General features: G+C 32.7%; 1 protein-coding gene across 6 annotated transcripts in view; it reads left to right on the top strand.

Moving 5' to 3' along the window:
* GOLGA4 (golgin A4) overlaps positions 1-17,728 on the top strand; it is a 97,475-nt gene extending 79,747 nt beyond the window's left edge. For 4 of the 6 annotated variants that reach the window (XM_081283842.1, XM_081283840.1, XM_081283843.1 and 1 more), the window contains 5 exons: positions 883-958; positions 5,901-6,004; positions 10,796-10,882; positions 13,656-13,718; positions 17,029-17,728. In XM_081283842.1, the coding sequence (XP_081139968.1) occupies positions 883-958; positions 5,901-6,004; positions 10,796-10,882; positions 13,656-13,685 (297 nt within the window). In that variant the 3' untranslated portion in view covers positions 13,686-13,718; positions 17,029-17,728. The remainder of the gene's footprint in view (positions 1-882; positions 959-5,900; positions 6,005-10,795; positions 10,883-13,655; positions 13,719-17,028) is intronic. The other 2 variants (XM_081283844.1, XM_081283841.1) reach the window with 1 other exon arrangement.
* The last annotated feature ends 393 nt before the right edge of the window (positions 17,729-18,121 follow it).

Here is an 18,121-nt window from a genome sequence, read left to right as displayed (position 1 = left end):
TGTTTATCCATTCTTCAATTGTTAGACATTTGGGTAGTTCTACCTTTTTGCTATAGCAAATAGTGCTGTCTCTAACATTTGTGTACACGGTTTTTGTTTGAAATCTGTTTCTAATTCTTTTGGGTATATGTATACCCAGGAATGGAATTTCTGTGTTATACGATAATTCTTTTATTTTTTGAGAAACTGCCAAAATATTTCCATAGCAGCAGCACCATTTTTCATTATATCAACAATGTGTAAGGACTTTCAATTTTGCTACATCCTTACTAAGTTTTTTTGATTATAGCCATCTGAGTCTTTATGAAGTAGAATATAATTGTGGTTTTAATTTGTATTTCTCTAATGACTAAATGATGTTAAGCATCTTTTCCTCTGCTTATTGGCCATTTTTATTAACGTTCTTTGCCCATGTTTTTTAGTTGGGTTGTTTCTTTTTATTGTTGAATTATAAGTGCTCTTTATATATTCTGGATACAAATTCTTTATCAGATATATTATTTCTAAGTATTTTCTCCTATTCTGTAGGTAGTCTTTTTTACTTTTTTTTTTAAAGAATTTTTAGTGTAGATGGACACAATCTTTATTTTATTTCTTTATTTTTATGTGGTGCTGAGGGTTGAACTCAGTGTCTCATATATGCTAGGCAAGCGCTCTACCACTGAGCCACAGCCCCAACCCCTAATACTGTCCTTTGAGGCACAGCTTTCTATTTTTTTTTCTTTTGTTGTCTTTTGGTTTAAATCTAATAAATTAATTTTACTTACCTATACTTTGTCTTCAGCATTAAAAAAAAACCTAGTGGCTACAGTAATCATATTTTTCTTACATTTGGTTTCTGTGCAAATCTTATGATATGATTTGAATGTTTGTTATTTTTAGATTAATAATTTAGAAGACCGTTTAAAGAAATATGAAAATAACCTATATGCAGCAACTGTGGGAACACCTTGCAAAGGTAAGAATGATGTTTCAGGTCATGTAATCCATGATTATCTCTTATTGGTAGATTTATAGATGGTTTTAAAAGTTTTTGTCTTTACTAATCTATATTATTTTTTCTCATTTTTATTTTTAATTGACAAATAAAAATTGTATGTATTTTTTGTTTGCAGCATGACATTTCAAAATACTTATTCAATTTAGAATGGCTAAATTGAGCTCATTAATGTGCATGACCTCACCTAGCTTTTTTTTTTCTTTATGGTGACAGCATTTAAAAAATGGAGTTTCTCTCTCTCTGCTTTTTTTTTGGGGGGGGGGCGGGGTTGGTGGGGTTGGAGGGCTACTGGGGATTGAACTCAGGGGCACTCGACCACTGAGCCACATTCCCAGCCCTATTTCGTATTTTATTTAGAGGCAGGGTCTCACTGAGTTGCTTAGCACCTTTCTTTTGCTCAGGCTGGCTTTGTACTCAAGATCCTACTACCTCAGCCTCCCAAGCTGCTGGGATTATAGGCATGTGCCACCATGCTGGTCAGTTTCTCTTTTCTGAAAGTTAACTTTGTTAGGCATAGAATTCTAGGTTGAGAATGATTTTTTTCTTAACAATTTGAAATTATTATTTTATGGTCTTTTGGATTTTATTGTTGAAATGCTGGTTGTACGTTTTTCTGATCATTCGACTCCAGTTGCTAATTTTTATTCTCTGATTGCTTTTAAGATGTTCTCTTCATTAATGTTTTCAATTTCAATATAGTTTGTGTAGGTATAGATTAACTTTTTCTGCTTGGTATACATTGTACTTTCTAAATTTGTGGATTCTAATGTTTATTAGTTCTGGGAAATTCACAGTGATTATCTCTTCAGAGATTTCCTTTCATTCTATATTTTAATTCTCATGCTATTAGATTTCATTTTATATTATTTACATTCAGATTTGGAACTTTTATATTTGCACTCCAAAAAGATATTTCATAACTTTTATTAATCTTCCTTCATTCTGTCCATTCCCTCCAACCAGAGAAAAACTAATCTACATTGTAGTCTCTAGATTTTGCATGTCCTAGACATTTCATATAAATGGAATCATATGATTTGTGATTATCTATGACTGCCTTCTTTCACTTAGTAAAATGTTTTTGAGGTTCATCCATGTTATAGCATGAATCAGTACTTTTTTGTTTTGTTGATGATTGATATTCCATTGTATGGATACCACATTTTATTCATCCATTCATCAGTTGAGTTAATGAACATTTTGATTATTTCCACTTTGGGACTATTATAAATAATGCTGCTTTGAACACTGGTGTACATGTTTTTGGGTGAATGTATGTTTTCATATTTCTTTAATGTATACCTTGGAGTGAGATTGCTAGATCTTATGGTAACTCTATGTTTAACTTTATCACCAACTTCAGACTGATTTCCACAGTGACTATACCATATTCCAAAAATCCTATCAGGAATATATGGGGGTTTCAATTTATCTGCATTCTTGCTAGCACTTATTGTTGTCTTTTTCTAATCCCAATCGGTATTAAGTAGTGTCCTGTAATGTTGGTTTGTAGTTCCCTGATGGCTGTTGATAGTAAGCATTTTTTTTGTACCTACTAGCCATTTGTATATCTCCTTTGGTTATTTTTAAATTGGGTTATCTTTTTTTATTGAGTTGCATGAGCTCTTTAGATATAAGTCTCTCATTAGATAAATGATTTACAAATATTTTCTCATATTCTGTGAGTTTTCTTTTCACATTCTTGATGGTTTTTGATATTGATAAAGTTAATTTTATCTGTTTTTGTTGCTGACTGCTTGAAGTGTTAATATCTAAGTAACCATTGCCTAATCCAAGGTCATGAAGATTTACTCCTATGTTTTCTTCAGAGTTTTATAGTTTCAACTTCTCCATTTTTATCTTTGATCCATTTTGAATTGATTTTTGCATATGGTGTGAAGAAGGGATTTAACTTTATTTTCTGTGGGTATATGGATATTCAGTTGTCCAGTGCTGTTTAAAATCCTGTTCTTGCTGGGCATGGTGGCACACACCTATAATCCCAGTGGCTAGGGAGACCGAGGCAGGAGGATCATGTGTCCAAAGCCAGCCTCATCAATGGCAAGGTGCTAAGCAACTCAGATCTGTCTCTAATTAAAATACAAAATAGGGATGAGGATGTGGCTCCGTGGTTGAATGCCCCTGAGTTCAATCCCCGGTACCAAAAAAAAAAGAAAGAAAGAAAAGAAAAAAATCCTATTCGTTTCCTTTTTAAATTATCTTGGCAATGTTGTTAAAGTCAGTTGTATGTATATATGTTTATTTCTGGACTCTGGATTCTACCACTTGGAGAATAAAAGGGGGTGAGGGGAGAGAGAATACATAGATATACTAGGTATTAATAATGTATCTCTTTGTTAGTATCACACTGTCTTGATACTGTTGCTTTGTATTGAGTTTCAAGATTGCCAACAATGAGTCCTCCAATTTGGTTCTTTTTCAATATTGTTTTGACTGTTCTGGGTCTCTTGAATATCCATATCAGTCTTGAGATTAACTTGTCAATTTATGCAAAGAAGCCAGGTGGCATTTTGATGGGGATTGTGTTCAGTCATGTATGGAACTTGCCATTTTAGAGGTATTTTCTTCTAATCCATGAATGTGAGATGTCTTTCCACTTATTTAGATCTTTTATATTTCTTTAAGCATTTGTAGTTTCAGAGTGTAAGTTTTATATTTGTCTAAATTTATTGCTAAGAATTTTATTTTTCCTGATTCTATTGTAATTAAAAATGTTTTAAAACTTTATTTGCAGATTGTTCTTTGCAGATGTATAGAAATGCAGTTGAACTTTATTTATTAATCTTGTATCTTGCAGTAGTATTGAACTTACCTGTTAGTCTCATAGTTTTTTAGTGGATTCCTAAGAATTCTCTCTATATAAAATCATGTCATTTACAAATAGTTTTACTTCTTCAGTACTGTGTTAGCTTTCCACCTCTATGAGAAAATACCTGAGAAAAACAAAAGAGGAAAGATGTATTTTGGCTCATTGTTTTAGAAGTTTCAGTGGCTGGCTCCATTGTTTCTGGGCTGTGGTAAAGCAGTACATCATAGTGGGAGGGCTTGGTGGAGCAAAAGCTACTACTCACTTCATTGCAGTGGAGAAGCAGAGTGAGAAAGGAAGAGTGTGTGGGGACAAGGTACACCCTTCAAAGATCCCCTTTTGACTTACTTCCTTCAACTAGGCCCACCTCTTAAAGTTTCCATCACCTCTCAATAATGCGATCAAATTATGAATCTCTATCAGTAAATAAGGTCAGAGCCCTTATGATCCAATCACTTCCCCAAATCTCCATCTCTTAATTGGGGGACATCAAGCCTTCAAAACCATGAGCCTTTGGGGGACATTCCAGATCCAAACCATAACAAAAACTGTCTTTTATTCTTTAAACATTTCAAGCAGTGAATTTATAATTTGTATGTGACAGTTTCATTATCAGGATCTTTCTGGGTTATATATCTGTTGTTTATTTTTTCTGCAAACTTTTGCTCATGGGGGCTTACCTCCTGTGATGTGATGATTTTTTTTTTTTCTTTCTATATTGAGAACTCATTTGAGTGTGAACTGTTTGATTAAGGATTTTGTCAGAAAGAATTTCCATTTGCTTCTGTTAGATATTGGGCAAAACCAGTCTTAAACAAATGTGTTTTTTTTAGTTTTAGAATTCCTTGCCTGAAAAACATATTTTAACTTTGAGTCCTATATTCTAAGAGTAAGTTCCTGGTTACACATTCTCAGAGGAGCTACTTTTTCCCCTCTACTTCAAGCAGAGGAAAGGACAGGTTTCCTAATAAGTTGCCTTTCAGGCAGAGTTCCCTGTTTTATATCAGAGTCTGTATTGCAAGGACCCTAAGCTGGTCTTCTATTTCTTACAAAACTGCAATGTGGACTTTTTTTTTTTTTTTTTTTTTACCCCTAGGCATCCCCAGATTCCTGTCTGCCTTGCTATTACTTCTGTAGTTTCATTTTCCTCTGGTCCCTTACCCCTTTAGGGATTTTTTTTTATGCTTTTAGAATGTTTTTATGTAATATCTAGATGTTTCTTGGTAACAGAGGGATTATCTGTTGTACCATATTGCTAGAAATAGGCACAAGTATATGCCTGATGCATAGATTAATTTATTCAGATTAAAATTTGTCAGTGTGTGGGCTGGGGTTGTGGGCTCAGTGGTAGAGTGCTTACCTAGCATGTGTGAGGCACTGGGTTCAATTCTCAGCACTGCATATAAATAAATGAATAAAATAAAGGTTCATCAACATCTAAAAAAGAAATTTTTTTAAAAAAAAATTGTCAGTGTGTGACTTATGTGCTTTATTTTTAGATTGAAGGAGAGTTTGATTAACAGATTTTTTTAAGTCTTTTTAAGATGTCAAATCAATATATTTCAAACTGTAATGGCATTAATATTATATGCACTTTCAGATTATCTATCCCATGTTTCAAAATAGTTTTGAAAACTTAAACTAAGTGCTTTCAGATTGGAATAGTAAAAAAAAAAAAAAAAAAAAAAAAACTAGAGAAATGTTCTGAGATACTAAATCCTTTGTAAAATAAAAATGTTAATTTCAGTTATTGTAGAACATCTGAAGCCAACCACATAATATTTAGAAGAGAAGTACCAATGTTATGAAACTTTTGTACTAGCTATATTGTCTTTTTAAATAGTAGCAGGAGGAGGAGAAAAAGATAGGAGAATTAGAATTGTTATAATTCTTGTTTTCTCTTTCAACATAACAGTTAGAATGTTTAGTGTGTTCACGTGTATACAGTACAATTAATTTAAACTCAGTGTCTCTCTTTGTACAATTAATTGTTTTTTAATGTGTCTATTTTCTATGTAGCAAGTAGTTTATCCTGTTTTGATTTTACAATTTGAACTGTCTTTTATTTGACAGGTAGCAATTTGTACCATACGGATGTCTCGCTCTTGGGAGAACCTACTGAGTTTGAGTATCTGCGAAAAGTGCTTTTTGAATATATGATGGGTCGGGAGACTAAGGTATAAATCATGTCTGGTGATTTGGTATATAAGCCTCAACCTAAAAGACAATACGTTTCACTTTTAGCACACATAACCATATATTTACTATTAGACTATGCATGCTAATTATGAGCAATAGCTAATTATGTTACTGCTCTTCGTAAACAAAAGTGAATTGATAGATCTTGCTTATATTTGTTACATTTATAAAAATTAATTTTTAAAGTGCTATGGAATGATGCTAAATACTAAAAATTAAAATTTCACTTAATAATTTGTGAAGCTTGTGGCTTTTTTTCTTCAGATCTTAAAATTAGGAGAAAAATTTTTATTTTCAAGGAGACTTTAGGATGGTGTTGGTAAATTTGGAAATGGTCATAATTAGCAGTGACTTCTTAGGAAGATTGTTTACTTTAGTTACTATACGAAAATCACTTCTGAACATGTGGAATATTAATCATTTAAAATTGCTACATCATGTAAATAATAATACTTGGCTAATTTGTTTTTTAAATGTTAAATTTATTGTAAAATCCTCAAGTATAGAGTCTTGCCTTATGCTTACTTTTATCTTCTCCACTGTTTTAAAAACAGCCTTGTATTGGACATTTGGTAACTATATCGTAAATAGAATAGGGAAATTCATGAGCCTTTCCTCAAATACTATTTTTCATTTTAAGCAGATTCTGTTTTGGACATTGTTGGAACTCTTCATTTACCTTTATGGAACTTTACATTATCTATGTATCTTGGCTGAGAATGGAATAATGAGTTTCCTATCCTTGGAAGCACTCAGTGTTAATGTCTGGCTTTGTGGGAGTTGCTGAGTCATAGGATACTAAGCCAGTTCAGGCATTGATTTGGCAAATATATTTAAAATTTAAAAAGAAAAGTCATAGAAAATAATCTTTAAAAATAGTCTGAATTTATGAATTGGAGATTCAACACGAGGAGTTACAGGGCTGCTGGAAGTTATTTTAATCCTTCCTATCTATATAATTGCATTTCATTATATCAAATAGTTTTCAAATTAAAGTAATGCCTAATATGATTTTGAACATGTGTCATAGGAAAGTGATATATTAATATATCTTTTTTGTGTCATTTTTTTTTCTTAAGGACTTTTATTATTTTTCAAGGACAGCTAAAACTGATTTTCTGCTTGTCTTTTTAAAATGAAACTAATGAGATATCACTTTCTCTTATTGTGTCCATAAAACAGCAGTCTGTATTTGAGGTTGGTGACGTTACTTCATGTTGCCTAATAGGGAAGAGAGGCATATCTTTAAAAAAATAGTAATAATAAAATGGCTCTCAGAACTTTAGCTACCCTGATTTACTAGTGAATCTAACGCTCCAATGCAAATGTTGTTGCTAAGTAAATAATTTAATCTTTCCTTGATCTATGTTAGAGAGAGACTGGCTGCATCAACCTAGTTTTTCTGGAGATCTCTATAGAGTTTGAGCCTCTGAAGAAAGACCCAGCACAAGCAAAACAATTTTTAAACAAGTCTAGGCCTGTTTTCTTGGCCTTGCAGTTCAGTTTAGGGTGTGACTTGGGAGATAGTTGAAAGGGATGTCCCTCTGGCACAAGCAGTCTCATCTTAAGCCTGTCTAGGAGTGCATGCTGAGAAATAGTGCTTGCTTTGTCTTTATCTTCATTCATGGTACTTTATTGGCTACTAAAAATGGAGAAGTAGTCTATCATTGTACCATCACATTTCATAGCTAAATATGGAGAATTGGTAACAGGTTTAATTTACTACACATTCCTTGGGCACTTAACTACATGTAGCCCTTTATTTAGCACTGTGATGGATAATAAAATGAATTTAACAACATCCCTAACTTTTAAGGAGTTTGCTATATAGTAAGAAATGGAGCTATTCTCAATTAACCATATTGTGATGTAGAATGTAGTAAGGGCTACAAGAGAGGTACAGAGTCCTCATATTTTCTTGTAGAAGGGTTGCTGAGGATATCATGGAGCAGGTGGTATAGAGTTAAATTTTGATAGATGAGCCCAGTCAGTAGAGGCAGCCCAGGCAGGTCTAAGGCAAGAAATGGTATATGACTTTCTGGAATGACAAAGTCTAGTGCAACCAAAACTCTTGAGAAGTGAAAGTGCTTCCACAAGGCTACAGAATGTGGAGGGACTTGAATATTTTTGGAGTTTTACCTGAAAGTATGGTAGAGAGGTTATCCCTGAAATGTATAAGCAGGGGGTGACAAGATCAGAGTTATTTAGACACATCTTTTGCTGTTTGCTTAATTTCTATGCATTAACAAAGAATTTGAAATGGAGACCAGGATGTGATTTAGAATGAACCAGAGAATGTTGAAATCTTTGTATTTGATGACCATCTGCAGTTTTTTCTTTTCTAGCAGGCTCTGTGTATCATCTCACTTATTTCTTCATCTACTTTTGCACACAAAGTTCTTTATCAGGCAGTTGATGTTTTAAAGAAGACTATATAGTACACACATTCTTATCGTATGAGGTTAAGTAAGCCCTCCTTTCTTCTCTTCTTCTACTTTCTTTTTCTTAGATTTTGATCCTCCACACTATTGTTGATACTGAAATTTAGCCTAAAAGGTATTTCTCATCCTAACTTTTATTGAAGAAGCCTCTTCCTATGGAAAGACTGGCAGGAGAGGCCATTCCTAAATCAGGTGGTGCATATGAACTTTCCCTTCCCAGGGCCTGAGGATATGAAGAGACAGTCTGATTTCTTTCCCAAGGTGTGGCAAAGAGCCTGGGCTTCTTGGGTAAAGTGTTTTCTGGCAAGCTTTAGGGCTTTACTGGGTATGGTGCATATCAGCAGCAGATTCTGAATTGCTGATGAATTTAGAGGTAGGTTTACCATTTAATGTTGTCTATAAATGTGAAAAGACAACTACCACAATTCTTTTATGTTTTTTTTTTCCCCCAAACATGCTCATGCACAAATGTGTATGGTTCTCATAATGAACATAAGTGAACTTTTTGGTATTTTGAGCTTAATATGGTATTGAAATTAGAGAAATGGCCCCTATAACTGTGAATGCTTACATTTTGGGTTTTTTTTTTTTTTTTGGTACTTCCTAAAAATGATCCTCACAGATAGTATGCAGTAAGTTGCTTCAGAGTGTTAATAAAAAAAAAAAAATACTGAAATGATTACTTCTTCCTATTTTTCTTGCCATTTCATGCCACATATGTAGTTGATATTCAGACTTTAGGTTAACATACAACATTGTGTTCTGTGTAGTTAATACAGTTTTTTTAATATTTTTTTGGTTGTAGATGGACACAATGCCTTTATTTTATTTTTATGTAGAGCTGAGGATCGAACCCAGTGCCTCACAGATGCTAGGCAAGTGCTCTACCACTTAGCCACAAGCCCAGCCCCTGTTTAATACTTTTTTTTTTTTTTTTTAAGATGTAGAAGGACCTTTATTTATATGCGGTGCTGAGACTCAAACCCAGTGCGTCACACATGCTAGGCAAGCGCTCTACCGCTGAGCTACAACCCCAGCTCTAGTTAATACAGTTTAAATGAGGGGTTTTATAAAATGTCTTTGAATTCTCCAGGAACTAAGTTGTTTTAAATAATATTTTAAATGGCATTTTCTTTCATTTGTTCTGTCAATCAGAATGGTAAAGGCAAAGATACAAGGAGGAAGAGAACAAACTAAAATCTTGTTATATGTGAATTTTTGTGGTGGAGGAACAGTATTAGTAATCTGTTAGTTTAAATGAATATTAGAAATATGTAAAGTGTCTTGATTAGGCTTAGTACATAATAGGAATTTTTTAAACAATGGTTTAGTTTCTTTCCTTTCTTGAAATAATTATACTATTTTTCTAATGATGTGATTTCCGAAAACTTTTGGTTAACTGTATTGTGCCATCTTTTTCTTAATGACCTTTCCCATAACCAAGGCCCCACCCCACACACAGAGTCTCTGTAACTATGAACAAAGAATAGTCAGTTTTCTGGGCTCTCTTCCCACCTACTGTAGGAATCCTCAGGAGAGCACTGCCACTTGACTTTGTATGTAAGCACTGAATTTGTTATCCTACTTATTTCATAAGTGGTATCTTCTTTCCTCTCTGTCTCCCTCAAAACATCTCATCTTGATACAAAATAGGGAGTTTCAACCTTTGAGGCGAATTTTCCAGGAGCTTATGGGTGACATTCTGATTTACGGTATATTTATTTAGATCTGCACAATTTATGATCTTGTTTTTGCAAGCCACCATGTGTAATGTTTTGAATTCATCATGTTTTCTACCAGACAGAACATCTCGTGTTTATTTAAAATGTAATCTGTAATTCTATTAGGCTGATGTGCTGCATGTCTTGAAAAGTACCTACTAAGCATGTTCATGTTCATGCAGTAGCCCATGTTTATGAGATATATGATGTGATTTAGTGAAAGCTGAACTTGGGGCCATCTAATTCTGATTATTTAGAGCATATGCTTTGGCAATACATCATTTTATAGATTCCTGCAAATAAAAAGCCTTTTTAAATAAATGAGTAATAAAGTTTCATCTTAATAAGACAAAGGGCCAAGAGCATTAGATCTTTATACAGCTTCATGCTATTGGATATACATCTTAAAATAAACTCAGACATTGTAAGCAGTCCTTTTAAATAAAAATTTAATATTGGCTTCTTGACTAATACCTTCACATCATACTTCTTTGTTCGTGGCTTCCATTGAGAGCACTAAGAATCCCACTAGCAGAACATGTCAGAATGGGTTGAGACTCCTTCTGCTTCACTGTCCATTAGTAATGACCTCTCATTTTTCTTGTAGACCATGGCAAAAGTTATAACCACTGTATTGAAGTTCCCCGATGATCAGACTCAGAAAATTTTGGAAAGAGAAGATGCTCGATTAATGGTAAGCTTTAAAAATAGACTATAGATAGGCAGTGACTTTATCTCATTTGCTTATATTGTTTCATTTATAAAGACTTTGAGTTGATAAGAGAAATTTAAAAATTCTAAAGCTTGATTTTGCCATAGTCTGAAAAGTGAGAATGAATTTACATTAAGAAAGTTTAACCAAGGGAAATGTGAATGTGTGACTTCAAGTGAAAGAGAAGTCTTCTATATTTGAGGTTGGTGCCCATTTGTGCTATGTAGGATTTCCAGAACTTGAGCTATTTATGGAAAGGATGGAAAAGGCATTTGTTTTGGTATATCGTGTAATAACTTTTTTTCAAATCAAATTATATTGTGATGAGAGATATTTTATAGATTACACTTCTTTATTTCAATGATTTCCATATACACTAATTCTAGATAAAAGAATTTAAGCATTTTTGAGATTTTGTTATCTTACAAGGGAAAGGTAGACAGACATCTTTAAAAGCTGTGAAATCATCTGTGATTGAAGAATGAAACAAACACATACTTCATAAATTATGTAAAATTCCCCATGCTTAATTTCTTTCTGCCTTGGGCTAGTAATTCGGTAAGAATGTTACCACTTTCGGTAGAACCTGAAGCTTGTGAAGTTTGTGTCTGGCTCCTAGGTCTCTTTCCGCATCCTTTTTTTTTTTTTTTTTTTTTTTTTGCAGAGCTCTCTGTAGCCTCCCCCCAATCTCTTAATCTATTTCATGACCCCAGTGCTGCTTTTCTCTTCTTTCCCCTCACTAAAGCAAGCAATCATCTTCTCCTTAGTGGTGCATTAGTTTATATGCGGTCCTGAGACTCGAACCCAGTGCGTCACACATTCTTTCTTATAAAGAAACCTCTCTTTAAAAGTTTCTCTAGGAATACATTTTTCTCCTTAGAGTGCTAGTAAAACTTGATGACACAGAAATCTATATATCTATTTTCTTGATGATTCCATTAAAATGTTTTTGTTCTTAAATGAACAAGGATTTGTTTTCATTACCCATCCCCTCTATTCATTTTTTACAGTTGATCTGTTGATTATTTCTGCTTTGCTTTTACACTGATCCTTCATGTTTTATCTAGTTTTTGTTTTGTTTTGCAGTGCTGGGGGTCAAAGCCAGGGTCTTGAGCACGCATAGCAAGCAATCTACAACTGAACCACATCCCCAGCCCTTGTGTCTAGTTCTTGATTAGTTCCTGTTCTAGACCCATCTTATACTGTGTCATACTTTTCTCTCTTTATTTTAAATTTTTAAAGTCTCCCCTAAATTAATAAAATCATCAAGATTTTTCAGCATTTTTTAGGTACAAAGGTTTTTCATGCCAGCATGAGGTTTACCTTTCCCTTTGTGTATAAGAAGATGCATCAAAGTGGATTTGGAAAGAAAAAAAAAAGGCTTATAGTGAAAAATACTACATGTGGAATCCATATTTATAAATACAGATTTATTATTGTGAATGTGCTTTTGACTGTGATGTTGGATACGGTACAATGGGATCATTACGAAAAAAGAAATTGTGAAGAATTCAGAAACATAGAGTCCTTCATGATGTTCAACCTACACCTACATACTTTCCACCATGCCAAGATCATCTCTGCTAATGATGTGAATAGCTCCATTTTTTCCCTAAACCTTACAATTATTCCTTTATCACTTACCTTATAAAAATGAGTGTACAACAACTTGATTTTTTTCACTTAATATGTCATTTTATTATCTCAGCTCATTACAAATTAATCTACCTCATTCTTTTTTAATGGCTGATTCTATGATTATATAGATTCTATATAACATATAGCCATCCTACAGTTTAGTTCACTGGTTTCTTAATTCACTTAGGTTGTTTTTAGACACAGGGAATATCCTACATATATTCTGCGTACTTCTGCAAGTTTTCCTATAGGATATTAATCTTATTTGTTGTCTGTGTTGCAAAACATTATTTTCGAGTTTGTGTTTTGATTTTGCTGCTTTCTACTAACTTCACATTAAATGTAAAATATAATTAAAATGATACTTCCCAAGTTGGTAATATGCAGCTTTTATAAACAGTCTTTGTTTTTGGTGTTGCCATTTTTAAAGCAAACCACTAATTAATGATTTTTGGATTATGGCCATTCAAAAATAGGACATAGAATCTTTTAGTTTGCTGTGGTAAAAAACTATATTTGAGTTCCTTTAAATTGAAATTTTAGCATGGGTCATCATTCTTGAAACTGTTCTTCTTCTTTTCTGTTGAATTATAAGAGTAATTTAGTGATGAAATTGACAATTTTAGGAATGAAAATTTTATATATATATATATACACACACATATATACATACACACACACATACATACATACTGTGCTATAAACTCATCAGCATGTTGCCAGGTACTTTTGAGAATAAACTAAGATTATATAAATCAAATTTTAATGTATACTTTAATGGAGTTATTGTTAAAACCCTTTTATAATGAAATAATCACTCCCTAATTTATATAGTGGTTAAATATGTACTTAAAGTATCAAGTGCACCTTTCATTATGTTGTTTAAATTTTTAAATGAAAGTTGCAAATAAAATCTGAACTACATAATATTATTTTTAGTATGGGGAGTATTACACATTCCTTATATGTTGCCTGAATATCTTGATTTGGGGAGATTTGAGAAAAATTTAAGTACAGTCTATTTAATCCTGTAAACTGCATATTCACATATAAGCTATGTGTTCTACTAAGTCTTAAAACTAACCCAATAAGCTTTTTTTTCTTCCTGGCTTTGTAGTTTACTTCACCTCGCAGTGGTATCTTCTGAGTAAACCATCAGTCTGTGCTTAGTTAGCATGTGGTGAGTGGAGAATAAAATGTCTTGTGTCTTTTGTGTAAATCAAATGTATTGCATGGTACTAACCATTTTGCTGAAATTCTTTTACTTTCATTTAATGAACATATGATTATGCTTTGTGTTAATATAAATATTTTCTGCTAATTCTGTTACACAGATTAATAATACATAGATTAATAGTCACCAGCAGTGTTTTTTAAAATTAATAAAGATTGTGAAGAAGAAATTTTTTAAAATAATCTTTTAGATAAAAGTGACATATTTCACAAATCCAGAATTTAAAATACTATAAAGCTTAACTACAGTCAAGGCCAGATTTGAAATAATGAAAACTACTAAGGTTAATTAAAAATAAAATTAGATTTATTCCTTTTGGGGATCATTCAGTTCAACATAAGATGACACATTTGTTCTGAAGATACTCTTAAGGCTGCTCACTTTAACTGAATGTGGCTGTTTCTGATTATTATTGCAGGGAAATCTGAGCATCTAAAATTTTAGTTCCACAAAGTTAACTGTTTTTTTTCCCTTTAAAACCCTTCTCCTCCCTTCCACACATTATTCTTTTGTTTAATTTGTTCTTTTTAGTATGCATGATAGTAGAGTGTATTTTAACATACATACATGGAGTCTAACTTTTTCTAATTAGGATCCCATTCTTGTGGTTTTTCTTGATGTGGAGTTACACTGGTTGTGTATTTTCACATATTATTCTTGCTATTAACTTGATTTAACACCCCCTTAAACAGGGTACATCTTTAACTCTGACTTTGCCATAATTTTCACAGATTACAAGTAAGTTGGATCCCAGTTAATAGCACTTAATTAATTTAAAGCTGTGATTGTTGATTCAGCCAGTACTTACCGAACAGTATCAAGGTTTAAAATGCTGAGATATGGCCTTTCTTTTTTAAAACTTTAAACCTTAAAAATCCTTTGTGACTATATTTTGATCTCCTTTTTGATTTTATTGTATATCATTTAATTTGCCTTAGTGATATCTAGAACTATCTGTCTACATTATGGTGGCTAGTAGTGAAATGCATGGTTCCATTAGGTTACTTTTAAAATATATGAATATTGAATTAAAAAGTAAATTCTATATCTAATCCATGAAGTCTTATATTTTCTTTTTTTGTATAATAAGTACCACACTTATTATATTATTGAAGTTAAATACTATCACTTATCACTGGAAATGTATACTGCATAATATTTTATTGATTACCTGATTGCTCAACTTTTAGTTTGAAACATTTTAAATTTTTCAAAAATAGTGTAATGAACACCCATATACCCTTTACCTAGATTAGCCAGCTATTATCATTTTGTCAAATTTTTGTACTCTGACTCTTGATCCTATATATGTTTTTCCCTCTTTGTAACATTTTATAGTTACTTTTTGACACTTGCAAACATAAACAAATATTTTAAAATGTATCTTTAAGAAGAAAGATGTTTCCCTAGTACTACAATGTAATTATCACACTCAGGAAACATAATATTATCTAATATATAATATTCATATAGTGTCTATATGAATTACCATTATATATGGTATTACCAGTTTCTCAAATAATGTCTTTCATAATTTTTAAAAATCCTGGATCCACAAAGATTGTACATTGCATCTAGTTGTCATATTTTTCTCATATATTTTATTCTATTTATTTTATATACACACCCCACACACACAAACACACACATATATTGTGGTACTGGGAATTGAACCCAGAGCACTTGCCACTAAGGCACAACACCATCCCCTTTTATTTTTTATTTTGACACAGGGTTTCACTAAGTTGCCTAAGCCAGTCTGGAACTTTGGATCCTCCTGCCTAAGCCTCCTGAGTAGCTGGATTATAGGCGTGTATCACTGTGCCCAGCTTCTGGTTTTCTTTTGAACTAGAAAATATCTCTTGGCCCTTTTGTATTTTATGACATTGATATTATACTACATTGTTGAATCATCCAAGAATTTAGTTTCCTACAATAGCTCTATCTAAGGGTTCGAAATAATAACTGACAAAGGAATTATTAAATAACAGCAAAAGATATTTTTCATGTCTTCTTTAGGTTCCTAGAACCAACAAGGTTATTGAATTAAATAACACACTATTCAGAGTATGTCTTGAATAGTGGATCATAGTGTTCATTTCCAAATTGAGAAGACTTTAAAACTTCCCCTTTCTGTTCAATATACATGAAAAGTTTATATCTATTACTTAATCTTACTTGGTCATTTATTGTATTTTATTTTATTTTAAATATTTTGTTATCAATGGATCTTTATTTTATTTTATTTTGAGAGAGAGAGAGAGAGAAAACTTTAATATTTATTTTTTTAGTTTTTGGTGGACACAACATCTTTATTTGTATGTAGTGCTGAGGATCCAACCCAGGCCGCACACATGCCAGGCGAGTGCGCTACCGCTTGAGCCACATCCCCAGCCCTGGACCATGGTGCTGAGAATCAAACCCAGTGCCTCACACAAGCTAGTCAAGTGCTCTACCACTGAGCCACAACCTTTATTTTTTTATCTTTTTAATATTTTTTAATTGTAGATGGACACAATATCTTTATTTATTTTTATGTGGTGCTGAGGATTGAACCCAGAGTGTCTCACGCATGCAAGGCAAGTGCTTTGCTACTGAGCTACAGCCCCAGCCCCACAACCTTTATTTTTATGACATTTTAAACCTTATACTTGATTTGACACTGGCTTTTTATATTTGAATCTGAAAAACTTTCCTAGGAAGATTTTGGCTTCATTTCTCATAGCATCTTAAATTTTATACATTATGTTTATTAATTCCAGATGAAGTTTAGCTTTTCACACTTTTTTTTTTTTTTTTTTTGCTGCCATGTACATCATGCTGAAAGAATTGCAGTATGTACAAAAATCAACATACTGAGAGAGAGGGATAAGCTCTTTGTCCCTTGTAAATTCTGTTTGAAGAGCTGCATCTTTGTGGTAGGTAGTCTTCCACATCAGTCTGGTACTCTGGGATTCTTTTCAGCTTGTTACGTGGTGGAAGGTTGCAGCTCCAAATTTCATCTGAAAACACCGTTTTCCAGGATTGCTGACTATATCAGTTAGTTTGAATCATTCCAGTGACATTAATTTCTAGAAGATTCCATTGGGATTTAATTTTCAGAATATTTCTACTTCTTTATTGCAATCCCCAGACTCTAGATGTTGTTTTATTTTAACTTAAAAAAACAAGTCTCCCAAAAATTAGACCTTAAAAGGCTGGGTTTTTCTTTCTTTCTTTCTTTGTTATCCACCATCATTTCCTTTTTCTTTTCCAGTCATGGCTCCGATCTTCATCTTGAAGAAATGGGGAGAGTGATTTTGGGCAACTGCTGCTCTGAAACTTTTCACATTTGCTCCTCTTTGATAATGAAGCTGTCATTCAGCGTCCCTCATGCAGCTGGAAGACTAAGAAAAATCTGACATTGACCCACAGATATATTGCAGACTGCTTTTTAAATAGATTTTTATCAGTAGAGAAATGGTGATAGTTTTTTTTTTTTTTTTTTCAGTTTCTGTTCGGAAGAGTTTTATGTTGTTTAAAAGATATTTTGAATAACTTAACCTGATTTATGGACTCAATAATGTTTCTTCCATTTTTTCCCTCCTCCCTTTAAAGAATTGCTTGTCTTTCTTATTTATTTTTAGAGTGATTTTTTTTCTTTTTTAAAGACTTGTGCAATACATTTTGAGATGAAACAGCAGATTTTTAAAAATAATTAAAGCATTTAATTGACTATTACCTAGATTGATTTGTTGACTATTTGTTAAAGACTAGTTCTTTAAGCTATGTACACATGATAAATCCCAAATGGCAGTACCTCATTGTTTACTTAGCTTTTGTACTTATATTTTTCAGAGGAAAAAATACTACTGTAAATTGTAAATAGTCAATACATAATGGTATTGTACACGAATCTGTGACTGGCAATGTCATCTTGGAGGAACAGACAAATAAAGTTTATTTACTATATAACATTTCTTATTGTATTGCTTTCTAAGTTGAAATCTCTTTCAAAATGGTTAAGAATCCTTGTTCTATTTGGATGGAGGTATATAATGAGGAACTATTAGAATAGCTATAAGCTGAGCATTTAGAATGATTTCTTATGTTCAAAATTAGTCCAAACAAAATAAAAGGTGTATGAAATCAAGAACCTCTACTCCCTGCTGTTTGTTTAAGATTCTGCCAACTTGGGAATGCCACCTCTCTCTGGAGATCATAGCTACTTTTTAATCTTGCTGACAAATTCCTGGACAGAAAAGTTGGGAACAACTCAAAGGGTTTCATATACCCTTCATACTCTAGGAAACATTGTCCCATGATAGAATCTCAGTACCCAGCCAGCCTGGACCCTCGTTTTCCTGGTG

Source organism: Spermophilus citellus (assembly GCF_964194105.1).
Source record: "Spermophilus citellus genome assembly, chromosome: 3".
Classification (NCBI taxonomy): domain Eukaryota; kingdom Metazoa; phylum Chordata; class Mammalia; order Rodentia; family Sciuridae; genus Spermophilus; species Spermophilus citellus.
The sequence above is the reverse complement of the archived record's forward strand: the minus strand, read 5'-3'. Positions and strand labels throughout refer to the sequence as shown.